The sequence below is a fragment of the Physeter macrocephalus genome, chromosome 20, assembly GCF_002837175.3.
Source record: "Physeter macrocephalus isolate SW-GA chromosome 20, ASM283717v5, whole genome shotgun sequence".
In the NCBI taxonomy this organism is placed as follows: domain Eukaryota; kingdom Metazoa; phylum Chordata; class Mammalia; order Artiodactyla; family Physeteridae; genus Physeter; species Physeter macrocephalus.
In genome coordinates this window covers 35,577,580-35,600,864 of record NC_041233.1, presented here as the reverse complement: position 1 = coordinate 35,600,864, position 23,285 = coordinate 35,577,580, and the positions used below count along the sequence as shown (strand labels likewise).

General features: G+C 45.1%; 2 protein-coding genes across 5 annotated transcripts in view; both read right to left on the bottom strand.

Annotated features, from left to right (window-relative positions):
* Positions 1-7,548: 7,548 nt before the first annotated feature.
* On the bottom strand, positions 7,549-13,998 carry LOC102990102 (elongation factor 1-alpha 1). The gene is given in 4 exon segments (XM_028481929.2): positions 7,549-8,269; positions 8,271-8,373; positions 8,376-8,506; positions 13,961-13,998. Coding segments are annotated over 4 exon segments (672 nt in total). The 3' UTR covers positions 7,549-7,869.
* Positions 13,999-16,180: 2,182 nt separating this feature from the next.
* The window catches only part of FAM25A (family with sequence similarity 25 member A), an 11,229-nt gene continuing 4,124 nt past the window's right edge, over positions 16,181-23,285 (bottom strand). Inside the window, exons 2-5 of one of the 4 annotated variants that reach the window (XM_028481854.2) lie at positions 22,079-22,713; positions 18,978-19,274; positions 17,290-17,352; positions 16,181-16,364 (exon numbers count right to left, since the gene is read on the bottom strand). In XM_028481854.2, the coding sequence (XP_028337655.1) occupies positions 16,231-16,364; positions 17,290-17,352; positions 18,978-19,263 (483 nt within the window). In that variant the 5' untranslated portion in view covers positions 19,264-19,274; positions 22,079-22,713 and the 3' untranslated portion in view covers positions 16,181-16,230. The remainder of the gene's footprint in view (positions 16,365-17,289; positions 17,353-18,977; positions 19,275-22,078; positions 22,714-23,285) is intronic. The other 3 variants (XM_028481852.2, XM_055081296.1, XM_028481851.2) reach the window with 3 other exon arrangements.

The following is a 23,285-nucleotide window of genomic DNA, read 5'->3' as shown; positions in this document are numbered from 1 at the left end:
TGTGAAGAAGCTCTATGACATTGACATGGCTAAGCTCAACACCTTGATCAGGCCTGATGGAGAGAAGAAGGCATATGTTTAACTGGCTCCTGGCTACAGTGCTTTGGATGTTGCCAACAAAATTGGGATCATCTAAACTGAGTCAGCTGGCTAATTCTAAATATAAAAGTTTTCAGTATAAAAAAAGTCTAATAAACCCCATTAATTGAACAAAGGGGGGGGGAACACATAATCACTGTGGAAAAAACATTTGACAAAATTCAAGACCCTTTCTAAACATAAAGGACATTTATGAAAAACCCACAGCTAACATCATACTTGCTGAAAAATAGAAAACTTCCACTGAAGAGGAACAAGATTCTTGCTTTCACCCTGCTATTCTACATTATACTGGAAGTCCTGACCGGAGTATTTAGGCAAGAAAAAGAAAAACCATCTGAATTGGAAAGGAAGAGAAACTATTTTGCAGATAACATGATTCTACATATAGAAAATCCCATAGAACACACACACACTCTACTGGAACTAAAACAAATTAAGCAAAGTTGCAGAGTACAAGACCAACACTCAAAAATAAGTTTTCCTATGCATCAGAAATGCACAATCTGTAAAGGAAACTAAGAAAATTCCATTTACAATAGCATATGAAAGAAGAAAATATCTGGGAATAAGTTTAACCAAGGAGTTGAAACCCTTATAAAACTACAAAACACTGTTTAAACAAAAGAATACCTCAATAAATGGAAAGACTTCCCATGATTATAGATTGGAAAACTTAATATTGTTAAGTTGGAATTACTTCTCAAAGCAATCTATAGAGTCAAAATTCCAATGGCATTTTTTGCAAAAAATAGAAAATCTGATTCTAAAATTAGTGTGAAACTGCAGGGACTTCCCTGGTGGCACAGAGGTTAAGAATCTGCCTGCCAATGGTCCAGGAATATCCCACATGCCACGGAGCAACTAAGCCCATGTGCCACAACTACTGAAGCCCACGCACCTAGAGCCTGTGCTCCACAACAAGAGAAGCCACCGCAACGAGAAGCACGTGCACCACAACGAAGAGTAGCCCCTGCTTGCTGCAACAAAACTGCAAGTGGCTCCAAATAACCAAAATATTGGGGAAAAAAAAAAAAAGCAACAACAACAAAAAAGCTTGGAGTTCTCACACTTCCATTTCAAAATGTAATACAAAGCTACAGTAATTTAAACAGTGTGGTACTGACTGACATACAAACATATGGACCAACGGAATAGAACTGAGAGTCCAGAAACATCTATGGTCAATTGATTTTTAACATTGGTGCCAACACCATTTGTATTAGTTTCCCAAGGCTGCCTTAAAGTACCACAAATTGGATGACTTAAAACCACAGAACTTTGTTGTCTCATAGTTTGGGAGGCTATAAATTGTCAGCAGGGCCTTGTTCTCCCTGAAACCTGAAGGGGAGAATTTCTTGCCTTTTCCTAGCTTTTGGTGGTAACCATCAATCCTTGGCATTCTTTGGCTTGCAGCTGCATTACTCCAATCTCTACTTCTGTTGTCACATGGCCATCATCCCTCTATGTGTGTCTCTTATAGGGACACCAGTTATATTGGATTAAGGGTCCACCTTACTCCAGTATGACCTCATCTTAACTAGTTACATCTGCAATGACCATATTTCCAAACAAGGTCTCTTTTTCAGGTACTGGGGGTTAGGACTTTAACATATCTTTTTTGGGGCAACTCAATTCAACACATAACACCATCCAATGAGAAAAAGAATAGTCTCTTCAACAAAAGGCATTAGGACAACTGGATATCTACATGCAAAGGAACAAATTTTGACTTCTTCCTCACTCCATATATAAAAATTAACTCAAAATGGATCAAAGACCTAAGTATAAGAGATAAAATTGTAAAACTATTAGAAGAAACCATATTGTTAAATCTTCATGGCCTTGGATTTGGTAAAAAATTCTTATTTTTTTATTTCAGTTGTAGTTTGAGTTCTACAATTTCTACTTCATTCCTTTTTATAATTTCTAATTCTTTATTTGTATTCTCTATTTGATGTTGATCTCATACTTTCTTTTAATTATTTAGATGTGGTTTCTTTTAGCTCTTTGAACATGTTTAAAATAGCTGAAGTCTTTGTCTAGTAAGTCCATCTTCTGAAGTCTTAAGGCACAGTTTCTATCCCCCCCCACCACCAAATGGGTCATAATTTCTTTCCTTGCATATCTTTGTTTTGTTTTTGCTGAAAACTGGACATGTTAAATAATATAAAGTGGCAACTCTGGAAATCAGATTCCATATTCCTCCCCCCAGATTTGTTGTTGTTGAGTGTTTAGTGACCTTTATGAACTAATTCTATAGTCTGTTTTCTTTGTTGTGTGTGGCCACTGAAATTTCTCCTCAGTTAGCTTAGTGGCCAGCTAATGATTGGACAGAGATTTCTTCAAGTACCTAGAACCAGTAAGTCTCCTATCTTTGCCAAGACTCTGTCTATGCTGGGCCTCACCTTCAACACTCAGCCAGGCAACTTACATCTTGGCCTTGGTTCTCACTTCCTGCTTGCATAAAGCCTCAGGGTTAGAGATGAGAACTTCAGGCCTTCTCAGGTCTTTACTGAGCTTACACACATGTGCATGGCCTTTAGTGAGCCTCACACATGTGTATGGCCTTCTAGATTCCCAGCAGTATGTTAGAATTTTCAAAGCCCCTAAGGACGTTTTATTCCCCCGGTTTTCCTTTTAAGATTTTTGGTTAGCCTATTGCTTACTCAAACTGTTATTCACCACCTCACCTCATACTGCCACCAACTTAAAAAATTACCTCTAAATGTTTTATAGCAAACAGTCCCAGGGAACAAACAGCCTTTTTGCACTAGGGGAGCTTCTAGCCCATACAAATAAAGACAGCCTTGCAGTGGGGTCTTCCTAGGGGCCACCAGTCAAGTCAAACAATGACATTTCTCTGGGAATAAGGCTTTGAAGAAACACCAACTCTGTTCTACTCTTTCCAGTAGCTGCCAAGCTGCTGGTTTTCACTGTTGACTGTGGGCTGTTGGTGTCCAACCTTGTACTGCTCACGGCAGGACAGTCCAATAAATTGAGAGACGAGTTGCTGGGGCAAGCAATAGCAACTTCATTTGGAAAGCCAGTAGATCAAGAAGATGGTGGACTCATGCCCCAAGAACCATCTTGCCCAAGTTAGAATTCAGGCTTCTTTATTACTGAAAGGGGAGGGAGTAAGGTTTAAGAATCTGCCTGCCAATGGTCCAGGAATATCCCACATGCCACGGAGCAACTAAGCCCATGTGCCACAACTACTGAAGCCCACGCACCTAGAGCCTGTGCTCCACAACAAGAGAAGCCACCGCAACGAGAAGCACGTGCACCACAACGAAGAGTAGCCCCTGCTTGCTGCAACAAAACTGCAAGTGGCTCCAAATAACCAAAATATTGGGGAAAAAAAAAAAAAGCAACAACAACAAAAAAGCTTGGAGTTCTCACACTTCCATTTCAAAATGTAATACAAAGCTACAGTAATTTAAACAGTGTGGTACTGACTGACATACAAACATATGGACCAACGGAATAGAACTGAGAGTCCAGAAACATCTATGGTCAATTGATTTTTAACATTGGTGCCAACACCATTTGTATTAGTTTCCCAAGGCTGCCTTAAAGTACCACAAATTGGATGACTTAAAACCACAGAACTTTGTTGTCTCATAGTTTGGGAGGCTATAAATTGTCAGCAGGGCCTTGTTCTCCCTGAAACCTGAAGGGGAGAATTTCTTGCCTTTTCCTAGCTTTTGGTGGTAACCATCAATCCTTGGCATTCTTTGGCTTGCAGCTGCATTACTCCAATCTCTACTTCTGTTGTCACATGGCCATCATCCCTCTATGTGTGTCTCTTATAGGGACACCAGTTATATTGGATTAAGGGTCCACCTTACTCCAGTATGACCTCATCTTAACTAGTTACATCTGCAATCACCATATTTCCAAACAAGGTCTCTTTTTCAGGTACTGGGGGTTAGGACTTTAACATATCTTTTTTGGGGCAACTCAATTCAACACATAACACCATCCAATGAGAAAAAGAATAGTCTCTTCAACAAAAGGCATTAGGACAACTGGATATCTACATGCAAAGGAACAAATTTTGACTTCTTCCTCACTCCATATATAAAAATTAACTCAAAATGGATCAAAGACCTAAGTATAAGAGATAAAATTGTAAAACTATTAGAAGAAACCATATTGTTAAATCTTCATGGCCTTGGATTTGGTAAAAAATTCTTATTTTTTTATTTCAGTTGTAGTTTGAGTTCTACAATTTCTACTTCATTCCTTTTTATAATTTCTAATTCTTTATTTGTATTCTCTATTTGATGTTGATCTCATACTTTCTTTTAATTATTTAGATGTGGTTTCTTTTAGCTCTTTGAACATGTTTAAAATAGCTGAAGTCTTTGTCTAGTAAGTCCATCTTCTGAAGTCTTAAGGCACAGTTTCTATCCCCCCCCACCACCAAATGGGTCATAATTTCTTTCCTTGCATATCTTTGTTTTGTTTTTGCTGAAAACTGGACATGTTAAATAATATAAAGTGGCAACTCTGGAAATCAGATTCCATATTCCTCCCCCCAGATTTGTTGTTGTTGAGTGTTTAGTGACCTTTATGAACTAATTCTATAGTCTGTTTTCTTTGTTGTGTGTGGCCACTGAAATTTCTCCTCAGTTAGCTTAGTGGCCAGCTAATGATTGGACAGAGATTTCTTCAAGTACCTAGAACCAGTAAGTCTCCTATCTTTGCCAAGACTCTGTCTATGCTGGGCCTCACCTTCAACACTCAGCCAGGCAACTTACATCTTGGCCTTGGTTCTCACTTCCTGCTTGCATAAAGCCTCAGGGTTAGAGATGAGAACTTCAGGCCTTCTCAGGTCTTTACTGAGCTTACACACATGTGCATGGCCTTTAGTGAGCCTCACACATGTGTATGGCCTTCTAGATTCCCAGCAGTATGTTAGAATTTTCAAAGCCCCTAAGGACGTTTTATTCCCCCGGTTTTCCTTTTAAGATTTTTGGTTAGCCTATTGCTTACTCAAACTGTTATTCACCACCTCACCTCATACTGCCACCAACTTAAAAAATTACCTCTAAATGTTTTATAGCAAACAGTCCCAGGGAACAAACAGCCTTTTTGCACTAGGGGAGCTTCTAGCCCAAACAAATAAAGACAGCCTTGCAGTGGGGTCTTCCTAGGGGCCACCAGTCAAGTCAAACAATGACATTTCTCTGGGAATAAGGCTTTGAAGAAACACCAACTCTGTTCTACTCTTTCCAGTAGCTGCCAAGCTGCTGGTTTTCACTGTTGACTGTGGGCTGTTGGTGTCCAACCTTGTACTGCTCACCGCAGGACAGTCCAATAAATTGAGAGACGAGTTGCTGGGGCAAGCAATAGCAACTTCATTTGGAAAGCCAGTAGATCAAGAAGATGGTGGACTCATGCCCCAAGAACCATCTTGCCCAAGTTAGAATTCAGGCTTCTTTATTACTGAAAGGGGAGGGAGTAAGGTCAAACACTCCTGGTTCCCATTAGCCTCCAGAGGGGATGTGTTCATTTCTTCCTCCCTGCAGTCACTCACAGGTGGGCCTGGTCAGGATGTTCCCTGTGAGCTAAACAAAGGTATTTTAGCTTAATGCTCATTACCTGGGAGGCAGAGATTCCCAGAGATGGGCCAGTATGTATAATTTAAGCTCACAGGCAACATCCCTTCAATAATTAGCTTGTAATAGAATACAGAGTTTCTTAGCTATTACAATTCCCCATTGTCAATGTCCATTCCAGTCTTGTGGGAAAAGGCATGAAGACTGCTCTGGCTACTTCCAGAGGCTATGAATATTCCTTAGAATCTTTAGTACTTTTTTATCTACAACTATTTGAACCTGATAAAACTGCTTAGCACTTTGTTGTCTAATTTGTAATTGAACTTGGGGTTTGGTCCCAGTTCCCAATACAAATACTAAATTCCTGTGCTATTTATTTAGACAAAATTAAACAAATTGGTTGACCCTTCTCCAGCTACAATAAAATTCCCATCTACTTCATTTGGATGGGCAGATCTATTGGAGGCAAACTCATGAACAAAGATTAGTATAGTGTCCAAAGTTTCAACATAATTGGCAACTGCTGGGTCTTTTTTTTTTTTTTAATAAATTTATTTATTTATTTATTTTTGGCTGTGTTGGGTCTTCATTGCTGCATGCCTCTCACTGTTGTGGCCTCTCCTGTTGCGGAGCACAGGCTCCAGACGCGCAGGCTCAGCGGCCATGGCTCACGGGCCCAGCCGCTCCACGGCATGTGCGATCTTCCCGGACCGGGGCACGAACCCGTGTCCCCGGCATCGGCAGGTGGACTCTCAACCACTGTGCCACCAGGGAAGCCCGGCAGGCGGATTCTTAACCACTGTGCTACCAGGGAAGCCCAACTGCTGGGTCTTTTAGAGCATTTATAGATTCTCTCGCCTAGGCAGACATCTGGAACAGCCTACCATACAATATTTCAAAGAGGCTTAATTTTTTAAATTAGTTAATTAATTTGTTTGTTTGGTTGCACTGGGTCTTAGTTGCAGCTCGCCGGCTCCTTAGTTGTGGCATGCAAACTCATTAGTTGTGGCACGCATATGGGATCTAGTTCCCTGACCAGGGATCAAACCCAGGCCCCCTGCATTAAAATTCCCATCTACTTCATTTGGATGGGCAGATCTATTGGAGGCAAACTCATGAACAAAGATTAGTATAGTGTCCAAAGTTTCAACATAATTGGCAACTGCTGGGTCTTTTTTTTTTTTTTAATAAATTTATTTATTTATTTATTTTTGGCTGTGTTGGGTCTTCATTGCTGCATACGAGCTCTCTCTAGTTGTGGCGAACAGGGGCTACTCTTCGTCGTGGTGTGTGGGCTTCTCATTGCAGTGGCTTCTCTTGTTGCGGAGCACAGGCTCTAGTCGCCCGGGCTTCAGTAGTTGTGGCTCGTGGGCTCTAGAGCCCAGGCTAATCTAGTTCCCTGACCAGGGATCAAACCCAGGCCCCCTGCATTGGGAGCGCCACCAGGGAAGTCCCCCAAAGGGGCTTAATTTAAGCCTGCTTCTGGAAGCCATTGATCCGTAGCAGGGCAACTGGCAAGGCCTTATCCCAAGTTAAGTTGGTGTTCATTTTCTCAGTTTTTCCTGTTGATTGTGGTCTCCGGGATGAATGTAGTTCCAGTGCCTTAATCCAAGGCCTTAATCAGGGGATAATTTCCTTAAGGAGGGCTTTAACCAATTAAAAGATACTGATTTTAAAGACTAATAACTTTAAACTGCCACACACAGGGCTTCCCTGGTGGCGCAGTGGTTGAGAATCTGCCTGCTAATGCAGGGGACACGGGTTCGAGCCCTGGTCTGGGAGGATCCCACATGCCACGAGACAACTAGGCCCATGAGCCACAACTACTGAGCCTGCGCGTCTGGAGCCTGTGCTCTGCAACAAGAGAGGCCGCGATCGTGAGAGGCCCGTGCACCGCGATGAAGAATGGCCCCCGCGTGCCACAACTAGAGAAAGCCCTCGCACAGAAACGAAGACACAACACAGCAAATAAATTAATAAACTCCTACCCCCAACATAAAAAAAAAAACTGCCACACAAAACAAATGGCCACAAAACATTTTCCTTTCCTGATGAAGGTTTTACGATGTATTGTTATCATTAACCAGTCTTTTACTATTAAACTTAAATGGCCAGTTGAGACAAACAGTTTTTCTGAGACCCTTCCTCCACCACTGATTAAGACTGGGGTGGCCGGGATTGGGGATAATATTCATTTCACCTTCTAAGCTTTCTGTGCAGACTTGGTGACCTTGCCAGCTCCAGCTGCCTCCTTGTCCACTGCTTTGATGACACCCACAGCAACCATCTTTCTCATGTCACAATCAGCAAAACGGCCCAGAGGAGGATAGTCAGAGAAGCTCTCAACATACATGGGCTTGCCAAGAACCATATCAATGATGGCAGCATCACCAGATTTCAAGAATTTGGGGCCATCTTCTAGCTTTTTTCCCAGACAATGATCCATCTTTTCCTTCAGCTTAGCAAACTTGCAAGCAACGTGAGCTGTGCAGCAATCCAGCACAGGTGCATATCCAGCACTGATTTGGCCCTGGAGGTTCAAGATTATTACTTGAACAGGAAAGCCAGCCGCTTCCATTGATGGGTCACAGTCACCAGCCACTACGCACATCTTTGACAGACATGTTCTTGACATTGAAGCCCACATTGTCCCCAGGAAGGGCTTTACTCAAAGCTTCATGGTGCATTTCAGCAGATTTTACTTCATTGTAATGTTGAGTGGAGCAAAGGTGACCACCATGCCATGTATGAGAACACCACTCTCCACTCCACCCACAGGGACAGTACCAATACTTCCAATTTTGTAGATGTCCTGGAGGGGCACACACAAGGAATACCGGCTGGTATTTTGACAAGTCTGTGGGAGAAGTGATCCTCTTGCCTCAGGGATATATTTTTAGACTAGGTGTCCCAGTGACCCTTTTTAATGGTATTCGTACTGGCCATGTGTTTTGGCCTTCTTTGGGGTGCGGTTAGCACACACTTCTGGTCTCACCTTTCGGAGACCTGCGGGGAAAGAGCTCTGTCTCCTTTCCTGGGGCTTTCATGAGTGCCATCTGTAGGCTTAATTTGTGTTCTGGTGGGACTCTGATGTCAAGCTGTTCTGGTGAGAAACTTCAGGGTGAGGCCTACCAGAAAGTTAATCAACTCATTCCCCACTGTCAGTTTTACCTGGGGCTCCTGTGAGGAATTAGGCGCCTCAAGTCCAAGGGAGCCCCCGGACTGTTCATTCACCAGAGTGTTTCTCTCTTTCTACCATATGAGAGAGGCTCTCATCTTTTGTTTTTCTGCTTATGTTTTAGCCTAGGGCCCCGTTTTCCTTCCCCAGTGGTGACTTACTACCAAAAAAGTGGTGTTTTGTTTTGCGTCTTCTTTCTTCTGTTGTCGTTCCTATTGAACACTTTAAAAGCAACATCTACCAATTGAGAAGGGTTCATTCCAAATGCACCATCTAATCTTTGCAACTTTCTCTCGGTATCTGAGGCACTTTGCCCCCACCAAAAGGTCAAATTTACCATTCTAATATTTTCAGGGGCCTCGGGATCTGCATTAGTATGACATCTGTACACCTGATAAATCCTTTGCAAAAATTCAGAGAGATCTTCATTTGTTTTACTGAATTTCTTGAAAATCTTTTGCTTTGGTCCTCCTTTTCAAAGCCCTGCCAAGATGCACCAATAACTAGTTCTCTAATAGGGGCATTCTTCCCTCACTGCGGTCCCAACCTGGTTCAGCTGAGGGTACTGCCAAGTGGACCTCAGGTGTAGAGGATCCTCCCTATTAAGGAGGGTTGCAATCTTTCCAATTAAACAAGCCTGAGAAACCCAGCGGGCAGATCATTTGCATCTAGGTTACCTATGGGGTAATGGAGGAAGGGAAATTGCCGTCCCCTGGGAGTGGCTCCTGGCCCAAATTGGGTGCCCTGTCCGTTCTTAGATGGTGATACCAGACCAAGTACCGGAGCCCCAAAACCTAACATACGATTTTGTAATTGATCCCTAGAAGGAAGGGAAGTCCTGAGCCCCAGTGCCAGGAATTGGGGCTGGATAGGAATGGAAGGTGCTGGAGGGGTTGGATATATTGGCCAGGCTGGGACAGCGAGCTCAGCCGTAGGCGTTTAAGGTTTGAAGCAACATATCCTCACTCTTATTCCCTTCTTTTTATTTTCCCTTCTTTTTATTTTCCCTGACGTAACAGCATAAATGCTTGCACATAAAGGATTTCATCATTCTTCCCGACTTCTTCACACAATAGCTATAGAGTCATTCAAAAGCCACTGTAAAACCATAAATAGCAATTGACTGTCTCTAACCATTAAAGGGATGCCTTTATGCTTTGGCATCAACCAACTGGGATTACAATGCAACTGAAAAGAAACTTGGTTACTGCTGTGACATACAACAATTTATGATAATTACTAAAATTATGCCTGATACCATTTACCAGGATATACCAGAATTTCAGGAGTTCTATATAATTTCTAGAATGTGTATATTAATAACTTTTACCCATATGATACAATCTAAGAAGATTTATCATCACTTATTTGGCAGTGCTTCCCACATAATTTAACATACCAAATAAACCTAATTAGTTTAATATTCCTCTCTCTGAGACAGAGAAAACAAATAATTTGAGGTGTTCCAGGGACCCTTGGGAAAGAGGGTCAAATGAACTTCATTTAGAATTTGATCTTTGGGAAGTTCATCAAAAATATCAAAAAGTTTTAACCAGTGATAAAAGATCTCAATGGCAAATACAGATCACTTAAACAATTACCAAAAGCAGTTCAATATTTTAAGAAAACTTTGTCCTCTTAGAAAACCAAATTCAGGTTTTATATCACTTTACCTTTAAAATTTGTTTTCTTAAATTCAATCTTATCTTAGCCAAACCCTATCATGCACAAAAAATTCTTTCAGTGTTCCTCCTCCAAAAACCGTCCACAATTTTCTGTATCCATATTAATCTGTCCCTCACTTTTTCCATTCAGAAACAGCCAGCTCTAAAACAAAACCACCTTTTTCCCTTTAACAAGATGCGTTTTCATTCCTCATACCTTCTTTGCTGAAAACACACATCCTACATCTTGCATACTGAAATGCTCCCTTTATAAATCTTAACTTTAAAACCTTAATCTCTAGTGAAAATTCAAGAAGTAATTGTAAAACCGTCAAACCAGCATTTCCTGATTGACAAACTTATGCTTTAGTCTTCCTCTTCTAAGAAGGCAAATGTAGGTAAACTTAGACCTGTCCAGCAGTTAATGTTCTAATATTTTATCCTATTTGAAATGACCCAGAGAGTCAATGAATTATCTTCATTTATCTTAGTTTAGTTTCAAGTTATGAAAATCCGGAGAAACTATTTTAGATAGACATTCCCCAAACACAATTATTCCTATAGAGTTTACCTAAAACTCTTACCTCATATACCTCTATTTTATTTAGTTAAAATCTTTGTCATATTATTATCTTCTCGCTGACAAACTTTGTTAACAAGAATAGGTCTTGGGACTTCCCTGGTGGTGCAGTGGTTAAGAATCCGCCTGCCAGTGCAGGGGACATGGGTTCGAGCCCTGGTCTGGGAAGATCCCACACGCTGCGGAGCAACTAAGCCCGTGTGCCACAACTACTGAGCCTGTGCTTTATAGTCCGCGAGCCACAACTACTGAGCCTGTGTGCTGCAACTATGAAGCCCGTGCACCTAGAGCCTGTGCTCCACAACAAGAGAAGCCACCACAAAGAGAAGCCCATGCACCGCAACAAAGAGTAGCCCCTGCTCGCCACAACTAAAGAAAGCCCGTGCACAGCAACAAAGACCCAATGCAGCCAAAAAATAAATAAATAAATTTATTTAAACAAAAAAGAGAATAGGTCTTATTTGATTTCTAGCAAACTTAGGTACAATAACAGTATTATACTTAATGTTGATGACTCTAAAGACATGTCTGTGGAAATCAAACCAACAAGCTTACACAAACCTTAATACCAGATATTAATTCAATACTGAGTATTTCCTAGATCACATGAACCCAGTATTCATTCTAGCTAGTTTCTCTTATATTTGAGTATTTATATAAGTGCTTAATTTCCTTTAAGCCAAATAAATAGAGCTTTTTTTGCACATTAATGTTGGCAGTGCTACACATCTGTAACATGTACAAACACACAAACACAGGGACCTCACAGTTCCCATTCCAACATTTCAGCCATGAATCAAGTACAACAATGTAAAACTAATCAGTTACAAAAGAGGTTGGATTCAAACTGGGTTTCTGGCAGATGGGACAAATCAAGATCACTGGTCTAGATGGCTAAACCATTTTTACTAATATTTATTTTACTTCTATTTCTATTTGTAGCTTTTAGTGATTTTAGGAACCAAGTTGAACCTTTCTCTTCTTCCTGAGAATGCCCCACTCTTAGATAAGAACAGATAGTTTTTTGGTTTGGTTTGGTTTAGTTTTTTCTGTTCCTTTCCTCCATTTAACATCAGTAAAAATTTTTAAGTATCACAAAACTTATTTGGCTGTATATGGAGAAACAGTACCAAATAAAATGAAATGAAAAACCCAAACGACAAACAGAAAATCATCTTAAATAAACCCTCAAGTTTGGTCTTGGTGTTTTACATATACCAACAACACAAGAGACCATAAACAAAGTACTTAACACAGCAAGGAAAGCAGTACATGGTGCACAGGGTCCCAAGATAGCCCTGCCTAAATCCTTTGTGCAGGTCCTAACAGGTACTGAGGCCACATATTGTTATGATAAAGTATCATCTTCCTCTCACCCATGGGTTCACAGATGTAATCAGATCACTTATCCAAAATGAGCCTCAGAGGACTTCAGGGATAGTTGAAACATTCCCCATTTTTAAAGACAGAAATTCAAGACAAACAAAACACAAACCGTACACACAAATGCCAGCATCCACAGGAACAAACGAACCGGTTCACAAATCAGATAAAAGTCCGACAACTCTTTCCTCTCTCCAACAGTGCACCCCACTCAAATACAAAACAAATTGGCTTATTCTGGAGAAAAAGCCCCAAACAGAGGAAAAAGTTCCCGGCTGTACACACCGGAGCAACTCACCCTACTGTATGGAGCTTGTTGGCTCCCAAACGTCGATTTGTTGCTCCAACTGTCAAGCTCTGGGGAAGCCGGTGCCACTTTAGGGAATTTTGAAGGGAAAGATCCTCAGGACAAGCTGCCCCGGCAGCTGCTAGGGCCTTTCCCCAAAACCAGCCAGGGCTGGCTAGCCACAAGTAGCAAGGCTGCTGGCTGGCCGCGCCAAAATTTGTTAAGAGTCCAAGCTCCTGCTGCTCACCACACTACAGGCCCATAAATCAAGAAATGAGTTGCTGGGGCGAGGAATGGTGACTTTATTCTGAAATCCAGCAGACCAAGAAGACGGTGGCGTCACGTCCCAAAGAACCATCTTGCCTGAGTTAAAAATTCAGGCTCCTTTTATACTAATAGGGGAGGGAGTAGAGTCAAACACTCCTGGTTCCCATTAGCCTCCAGAGGGGATGTGTTCATTTCTTCCTCCCCGCAGTCACTCACAGGTGGGACTGGTCAGGATGTTCCCTGTGAGCTAAACAAAGGTATTTTAGCTTAATGCTCATTACCTGGGAGGCAGGGTTCCCAGAGATGGGCCATTATGTATAATTTAAGCTCACAGGCAACATCCCATTAGTGATTAGCTTGTAATAGAATACAAAGGTTCTTTCCTATTACATTGGTTTTCAAGGTTTACAGTGGAGCTGGAAAGGTGGCGGGGAAAGATGAGGAAAGAATAGGGCAAGTTAAAAACAGTACAAAGCTCGCTGTTCTTAAAAAAAAGATTGTCTTTATTTTATATAAATACTCCCTGGATTACTGAAAGCCTTTGGTTAATTTCCAGAGTTCTGAAAAAAGTTGATTCTGACCATATTTTTGTCAGTTTTCTCATGATTTTTATGGAGAATTTTTGGAGGTCTTGGAGAAAGTCAGCAATTTTCTTTGACATCACCCTTGATTGCTTCTTATAACATGCTTAGAGTCTGGGGTTGAGGCCATGCCCCTCACTGCACAATACACACAGTAAAAAGAAAATGAGAGATGCAAGTATCTATTTTAGAACAGCACACTGCAAGGTGAAGTTAAAGGAACGTGAGAGTGCTTCTCCAATTCTCTGTGAAGTAGGTCCGGTTTTTTTTATTTTTGTTTGTTCCTTAACCTCATTCATCATGATACGTGGTGCTACTTCCGCTACTTCCTGTGACTAGTTCACGTGCAACTTACCGTACAAGTTCAACAACCTGAACTGGTCTATACCCCATTCGACAAGAATTCTCCACTGATCACACTCTTGTTGGTCCTGGCGATGCCCAATTGCTTTAAGAGTTTCTAAACACTGTGTTTCTTTACTTTCCTTGTTGCCAAGCGGCAACAAAGTTTAAAACCAGCCAACTTTGAGTAGCACTTAATTGGGAAGCAATCTTCAATAAGTTAGTTATGTGGCCTCCACAACCACATTTTAAAATATATGTATTGGTTTTCTCTTAAATTCAAGCATCATGGAAATACATAATATAAAAAGTGAGGATTCCTCATATTCCCACAGAGTTGAACACTGTTAATATTTGCTATATATATGCTACCAGTTTTCTTCTATTCTTATGTTTGCTTTGTAAAAATGAACTTATTCTACATACATTTCACAAACTATTAACTTATTTGTACATGTTCTCTAATGATATATGTATATTTTCCTCATTCTTAACAGCCACAGAGTATTCCATTTCATATAAATGTGATAAATGTTAACCAGTCGTTAAAAGCACAAGTCCCATTTTTCAAGCTAAAGCATTATAATACACTAGAAGTAATGTGTCAACTCTATATTGTCAAATCTAATAAGCAGAGTAAAGCTTGCCATCCAAGTAATTTCTAATTATCATTTTAGGGTGTTTCCAATCTCTTGCTATCATTAATATGTCAGAATGTATCCTCGCCCTTCAGGCCTCTGTCTGTACACCCAAAGAATAAAGTCTGGTAAGAGGAACTGCCATCCAAAGAGGCTGGTTCTGGTCAATACTCTGTTATGGCCTATATGGGAAAAGAATCTAAAAAAAGTGTATATATTTGTATAACAGAGTCACTTTGCTGTACACCTGAAACTAATACAACATTGTAAATCAATTATACCCCAATAAAAATTTAAAAACAAAAACCCTGCAGAAAGTAAAAAAGAACTTCATTTGCCTCCTAAAATTTAAAAAAACAAAGAGGCTGTTCTGGTTGACATTGCCACCCACAATCCACATCCTTTTGAGCTTGGGTTTGGATTGGGAGAACTCAAAAGACATCAGAACCCAAACCAAGATATAAGGTCCATATCTAGCTGGACAATAGCGAATGTTCCAAGCCAGAACACTGGATATTCCTGGGCCATTCAGAAACGTGTGAAGCCAATTCTGAAAGAACGCCAGAAATATGGGGAGCAACTAACTCATTCCACAAAACACCTTTTCCTGTAATTTCCCCTAAGAACAAGTAACTTCCAGCCAGCAGGATAAATAAGCAATGCCATATCTTTACAAGTCATTTCCTTTTTCTTTAATCCAAAATGTTAAGCTAAATGCTATTTAAACATGTTTAACTTTTTTTTTTTGCGGTACGCAGGCCTCTCACTATCGTGGGCTCTCCCGTTGCGGAGCACAGGCTCCGGACTTGCAGGCTCAGCGGCCATGGCTCGCGGGCCCAGCCGCTCCGCGGCATGTGGGATCTTCCCGGGCCGGGGCACGAACCCGTGTTCCCTGCATCGGCAGGCGGACTCTCAACCACTGCGCCACCAGGGAAGCCCAAACATGTTTAACTTTAATGGTACTGACCCACTCGTGGCAGGAAGGAGAGAAGGTCAGGCATTCTGACCCACTACCGCCAGTTAGGCCTAACCCAAGTCTCTGAGTGGAGATCTGACAGCAGCTCCAGCAGCCAACAGGCAGTGGACTCAGTTTCTCCATGACCTGATTTTGTGACTGTCCAACAGAAACGCTTCTCTGAAGCCTCTTTCAGAACATGAAGCAGCTCAACCTGCCTGAGCCTGCCCAGCTAATCCCTCAGTCAGGTTGGTCTGTTACCTTCCCTGATTTGCTGTAAGAATATTTCAAGGAAAGATTGCTGTAAGAATATTTCAAGGAAAACGCAAAGAACACATAAGTTGAACTGTGGTCCTCCCTCGGGGTGTCCTTGAAGCACTGAGGTGTCTGAAACCTATGTATAGCTGCTGCGGAAATAGCCTTTTAAGAAATGTAGCACAGACACTAACAGTTCTCAAGAGCTCCTTGCTGACATAAGAAGTCATAATGTGAGAGCAGCACATCTGATTTATCACAGGGACCTATCTGACCCCCAGTGGGTGCCAAGGTGCTGGGCTCTTGTCCCTGCAGAGTGGACACTCAGGACATACGCAATGTTTCCACCCAAACAGGAACAAACCCAGGGCTCAGTGTACACATTTCACAGCTTTTTATTGCGATTCAGGAAGAGCCTGCTGGTGGCAGGCATGCTCACTGTCCCAGTTTGCCCAGGCCTTCTGCTGCGTGCGTGACAGCATTTGTGGCTGTGTTGGTCACCGTCTCAGTGACTTTCTTTACCACTTTGTCCCTTGTCTCATGGGTCTTCTTTAAAGCTTCAGCAATGGCTGTCAGGAAGAAAGGATATCCAGGTGAGCAAAGTAAACAATTCAAGTCACTCGCTGGGTTGGAGTCACCTGGAGTGGCCTGTGGGATGTGGCAGTCTTACCGGGTCATGCCCTGGAGGAGCCTGTGGGGCAGAGGGCAGCACAGCTCCTGGAGGAATGCATTAAAATTTGCTTTTATTTCTCCAAACAGCTTGCATTTCTCCAACTATTAGTGAGACAGAGCATCTGCTTGTGGGTGTACTGCCTACTCATGCTTCATTTTTCTGTGAACTGCCTGTTTATATCTTTTTGTCATTTTTATACTGGGCTATCATTTCTACTACAAATATTTTTGCCCAGTTTGTGGTTTTTCTTTTGGTTTGGCTTACAGTTTTTTTTTTTCACTATGGAAAATTTTGAAGTTTTATATTGTCCAATTTACCTAGTATTTCCTTTATAGCTGTTGGATTTTCTGTCATCGTTAAAAAGATCCTCCCTCCTCTGAGATTATGCCAAAATCTATGTTCTCCTCTAACAATTTAATAATTTCATGTATTTATATTTAAGTCCTAATCCATCCGGAATCTATTTTGTTGTAAGAAGTGAGATATACATGTGCTTTTTTACATCATGATACAGCACAAACATATAAACATTTATGGAAATATGTATTTGTGTAAATATATAATTTTATGTCTCAAATGTTTTGTTCCAGCACGCCTGCACCTCGTCTTTTGTGATGTCATCCTCTTAACATTCCACAGAGAGGACTATCTAGATGGAACTTGCTTTAGCAAAGTACAGCCTGTGACCTCAGATGAGCACAGATAATCATACACCAACTGAAAGGATGCCACACTGGGGTCAAGGTGTGATCTGGTTAGGCAAGGATCAGGCTGCTGCCACACCCAGCTTCCCTCCTTCCCCGCCCCAACCTTGGCCATACCATTCTCTGCAGCCTCCTTGGCAGGCTCCACCACCTCCTTCACCACTCCCTCCACGATGTCAACTGAAACAATTAGACAAGCCCAGAGTGAGAGCACAGTGTAAGCTGCCTGTCCTCACAGCAGGGCCCAGACAACCCTGGATACCCTGGAAGGGGCTCGGGGATGCCGCCCCGGCCAGGACAGGACAAGCTGCTCCCAAGAAGGGCCCCCAGCTGGCTTCCTTCAGAGACCGGAGAGGGGCCCGGCTGGCAGGAGATAAGCTGAGTGAGCCAGGTAAAGGCACAGGGCTCTCCATGCCCCTTGGCCAGCGAGGCCTGGAATGCCAACAAGCAGGCCCTGCTGCTGGCTGGGGACCTGGAGCGAAGGCCGGGCGTGTTTCCCAGGTCACCAGGCCTCTCAGGCAAGCTGCGGTCCTGCCTGTGGATGGATGGAGGCTGCGCTGCAGTGGGAGGCTGAATGTCAAAGCTCCTTCCAGCAGCACCAAGCTCCCCAGAGCAACTCCTCCAGCACCACGAAACTCTCTGCCCTCCCAGGTTGGTAACAGGCTAGCCCTGGAAGACGCCACGGTCAGAAGACCTGGCTCAGCTTCTACCTCCTAGAATCACCTCCACCACTTGGGTCCCTCGTGTGTAGACTGGGAGTGACACAGCACTCAGAGAGTTGGTGAAAAGAAAGGGCAGCAACAACAACAGCAGCTGCAAAGTTCAAATGAAACACAGACAGGTTTGCAGCCCTTTAGAAAGAGAACAGCACAACTCGGGCACAAGCTGTTTTTCACAAAACGTCCAATAGGTGGGGCCTGGATCAGCCTCCCTGCAGCCAGCAGCTGACGTACAAAAAAGGATTTCTGGGTTTTTTGTGGGGTTTCTTGGGCTGCATTGGGTCTTCGTTGCGCAGGCTTCTCATTGCAGTGGCTTCTCTTGTTGCGGAGCACAGGCTCTAGGCACGCGGGTTTCAGTAGTCGTGGCTCGCGGGCTCTAGAGCACAGGCTCGGTAGTTGTGACACACGGGCTTAGTTGCTCCACGGCATGTGGGACCTTCCCAGACCAGGGCTCAAACCCTTGTCCCCTGCACTGGCAGGCGGACTCTCAACCACTGTGCCACCAGGGAAGCCCCTGGGGACTTTGAAGAAACTGAAAATGTCCTTTGTGTAAACCCTGGTGCTGACTTTGAACAGAATCAGACTCAGTGGTTTCTTAAGCAAGAAATCTTTGAAGCTTTAAAGTTATGGTAAAATTAAACTCCATCTTCCTTTTTCTGTATAGCATACTCGGAATAGTTTAATACTGAAGGGCCCCTCCCTGCTTTCCAGAGGGACGGATTTAAGCCACCAGCTGCTCACCCAGCACCCTGGCTCCCCTCTCGCCACCAGGGGCCTCCTCTGAGCTGCCCCCTCCGGGCCTCAGCCACAGACCCCAGGAATGTATCAAGCCCAGGGAGCAGAGCAGGTCTGACAGGGAGGGTTGCTTGGGGCAGTGGACCCCTCATGGCTCCTCCCCGAGGTACCTTCCTCAGCTTCCATAGCCCCCCACCTCCATCCTGTCCCTATGCGGCTGATCAGCCTCAGTTCCCCATGGGGTCAAGGCCTGCTCCAGTCCTGCTGGGATCAGCACAGGTCCAGTCGAGTCTGTCCCAATCCCCCAGTGGCAGGAACAGTGCAGGTGGAAAGGAACCTCAGGGTCCTTACCAGCTTCCTTGGTGGCCTTCTCCGTGCGGTGGGCCAGACCCTCGGCGGCAAGCTTCTCCAGGCCTCCCAACATTGTGTGGCGACAGGTGGTGATCAAGCAGGATGCTGGGGCCTGAACCAGTCTGCTTTTACAGATGTCTTTGATGCCTGGCTGGACTCTGGGGCACGAGCCCCGGCCCCAGTAGTGAGTCAGCACAGACGGCAGGAGGAAGAGGCTGGGTGGAGCCACCCCAGCGTTGTGGCTGGGGCAGTGCCCCTCTGGCAACATGAGACCCACACACCCCATATCCTGGGACCCTGTGAGGGGCAGGGATAGGGAGCAGGGTGAGGCTAGACAGAGAGATCAGCTCTGGGACATGCCCCTACCCCAAGGCAAGAGGCCCAAGTGCCCTGTGGGATGACAGGCATTTGGGGACCGCAGCCCTGCCAGCCCCCTAGGCTCCCCGCAGCCTATACATGGTACCTAGACAAGGGCTAGGACTTCCAGCCCGCTGCCCACAGTCTCTACAGTGACCTAATCAAGGGTTTAGGGTTTTGTGGGCCTGGGGACCTGGGCGGCCCCTCAGGCCAGGAATACAAGTGTAATGGGGGCCGCTGCCCTCCCCATTCCCAAGGACCTCAGTTCTGGAGAGTGGCTTTGCAGCCTCCCCTGGACAGGTTGGGGGGCGGGAGGGGTCAGGGCCATGCCTGGCCCAAGACAGAGGAGGACACAACACTGACCAGAAGCCTAGTCATCCCTGGCCTGCAGTCACCCGGTTCTCACTCATGGGAGCACCTGAGTGACCCAGCACTGAGGTAGCCAGCATGTGAGGGAAGCCAGCCCACCCTGCGCCTTGGGGCCTGGCCTCTCAGGGGAGCCCTGTGAAGTCAGCAGTGCCCACCCAGGCAGTTCTAGGGGAGTAGATGGAGGACCCCACTACCATCTGGGGAGGTGTTTCTGGCCATAGCAAGAGTTCCCAGAAAGCAGCTCTACTAGCCCCTGATGCACTACACACATGCTTAGGGTTGCCTCCCTAGTTACACAGGCTGCCTCCCTAGTTACTCAGGATGGAGAGAGATGCCTCAAGTCACATACCACATGCCCAGCCTGAGCCTCAGTTTCCTCATCTATAAAATGGGGGCATCCATGCCTGCCTGGCCTTGTCACTGACAGCTGCTGGAACTATGTGTGCAAACTCTTGGTAAACTTCTGTTCCCACCCCCTCGTCACTGATGTGCTAGGGAGGGGCTGCTTGGCAGTGAGCCCTGACCAACCAGTGGGTAGAGCAAAGAGTGGCAGGGGTATGAGCCTGCCTCGGAGTGAGAGGGCCTGAGACGGGACCCGCCACCACTGGCCAGGAGTCATGGAGGAAAGGCCCTCCCAAGGCCCTGCTCATAAAGTCCAGGCCTGGGGCAGGAGTTTGAGGCTGCTCCCCCCATGTAGGTTCCCTCATCCCTCAGAGGGGTCAGGAGGGTGTGGTGGGGTCTAATTAGTGTTTAGCTGACACGGGCTTTGTGGAGCTGAGGCCCTCCCACATTCCTGAGTGGTACCAGGAGGCCCTGGGCAGTGGCCCCCCTGGGGTGCGCAGTGGATGCTGTGGGCAGCAGGAACTCTGGGTCACAAGGCCACAGCCCCACACGTGCCACTGGCAAGAGTAGATCAAGTCTTAAACAATCTGGAGAGTCCCTGTAAGAAAAAATACACTACTACTCTCTTGCAAGTTTTATAAATATATATGCATGACCCTGTGGACTCAGAAGGGGCCATGACAGTGAGGGCCCTGGAGCTTAAGCAGGTCCAGATGACTCTGGCCTCCCCTTGCCACAGCCAAACACCAGAGAGCTCTGCTCACAGTGTCAGGACAATGCTGCCAAGGGGGGGCACTCCTGGGACATGGATGGTGGGAACTGGTCTGAGAGACCCACGGAGATGGTCCCTATAGGCCCATCAGAGCCCCTTCCCTGTTTCCTCTGACATGTGTGTGTGCCCCACCCCCAGAGGGGTCCTTTGCGCCGGACTCCCTGTCAGGATGGCAGTGTCACCCACCAGGTCTGGGATGGCTTCCAGACCTCACGACCCCTCCCTACCAGGGCCCACCCTGGGGTACTCTTCACCATCCCCCTCTCCTCAGGAGCTCACCAGCTCCTTGACAGGCCCTGCTCAGGGCTCGGCCACTCAGCAGGACTCCGGCTGCACTTTTTCCCTCCCTGTCAGACTGCTGTTGCCTTCACCCCATCCCCCCTGCCCATGGAACCCTCTCCTCCTTAATGCATGGCCCCAGTGTGAGCACCCAGACTCCAGTGACAACACACCATGGCCCCAGATCTCCTGGCAAGCATGGGTTCAGGCACAGATCCCAAATGCCCAACAGGGGGAAGGCAAGAGAGCTGGAGAGGCCAAGTGGCCCAAGACTGGACTTGGGCCCCAGACCTTGGTGCTCTGGCCCACATCTAGTCCCACAGGCCTTCCCACTCTAGCTCTGACCAGCTCCCTGTCCTCTCAGCTCAGCCCAGCCCATCTGTGGCTCCCAGCCAAAGAAACTAGGACAGCCCAAGACCCTCCTAACCGGGATTCTGGTCTGAGGGGTTGGGTGACTCCTGCAGTGAGCAGTGTTACCTGCCTGGGTAAGGTTGAGATGACTCAGGTGGGAACCACCCCATCTTGGAAGAAGCCTGGCCCATGCTGGGCCCCAGCAGAGCAGGCCTTGAACACAGGCACCCATGGCAGCCTGTCCTGAGTCAGAAGGTCAAGTCCTGCACTTGGGGTGGGGAAAATCTAGCCTTGACAAGAGTCAACTAATTCTCCAAGTAGAATCTGCTCAACAACCCAGTCTGGTAAAGGACCAGCTGACTACATCATCAAGTCAGGAGAGTCAATTTTTCAAACAGCAGTTTTCCAACTGAACAATTAATAATTCTGAAAAAAAAACCTGTGAGTACTTAAATACTTAGGGCTGTCTTATGTCTGAGGCATGATGATTTTTGTTCTCCTGTGATTTGAACTGCTGCAAATGCCATGAATGTCAAGAGTTTTATGACTGTCATCCTGCCTGTGCTTTCTCCTACTTCTACTTCATGGACTTGAGCTCCCAGTATATACAGCCCACATATCTTGCACATACAGACCCCTCCCAGCCACAGGGAGACTAGACTCCTGGAGACTTGGTTTATCAGTCACCAAAGGAAGACTTCCCCAGCAGATCAGCACTCATACATCCATGGGTGTCAGTCAGGGTTCTGGAAAAAATCAGAGGGCACATCAAAGGGATACCTGAGGAAAGGGACAGTTCACAGAGGTGTGGACAGACTTAAGGGGACCAAAGAGGGATGGCGAGGCCCCCAGCAACCAGGAGCAGTGGGAATTGTTTCCTCCCTGGGCCTGCAGGGGCTGTAGACCCCGAAGAGAGCTGCAGCTGTAGGAGAGGCTCAGCAGACAGGAGCTGCAGCTGTCAGCAGAGGAAGAGGGCCACTGCCCAACCATGCCCAGCAAGAAGGAAGCAGGAGGAATAAATTCCTCTCCTTTGCTTCTCCATCTCCTATCAATATCCCCCATTGGCTGAACCCAACCAAGTCCTGAGGGTGAGGGAGCCCGGGTGATGCAGTTCAAGAGGCAGGTTACCAAGGCGAGGGCAAGGAGGAGAGGATGTGGATTCTCGATAAACAGAGAACACCAGCTCAACCTACCAGACTTCTAAGTCTGGAAGCAATGTGGCTGCAGCTTAATTCTTAATTCAGCCCATTTCTCCATCCTGAAACTCTATGGGGCAACAAGAACACAGGGAGAAGAATTTTTAAAAGCCCATCACCAACTCACACATCAAATTTAACTTCTCTGAAGTTAAGTGTCACTCTCTCCTCATCTCTGCTACCCTGTTGTCATTCCCTCCTTCTTTCCACTGCCTTCCCACCTGTCCCATGTAGATAACCAGTCTCTCTGATTCTGGTTTATCCTCCTGCATTTTCTTCCCACAAATATGCAGAGACATGTGCCCTGCATATTTTCTTGCATCCTCCTTCTTTCTTTACAGGAAGGATAGCATACCAGAGATATGCAGTTTTGACTTCACTTTCTTCTACCTAACCGTAAAAACATACTATTTTTTAAATATGAAAAAGAATACAAAAACGACATCACATACAAAGAAATCCCACCAAAAAGTGTGCCTCAAAGAAGGCACATGAAAATTATTACCTAACGTGAATTAAACTCCAACATGAATTTTAGAAAGAAAATAAGACACTTAATAAAGCATTAGGGCTTCCCTGGTGGCGCAGTGGTTGAGAGTCCGCCTGCCGATGCAGGGGACACAGGTTCGTGCCCCGGTCCAG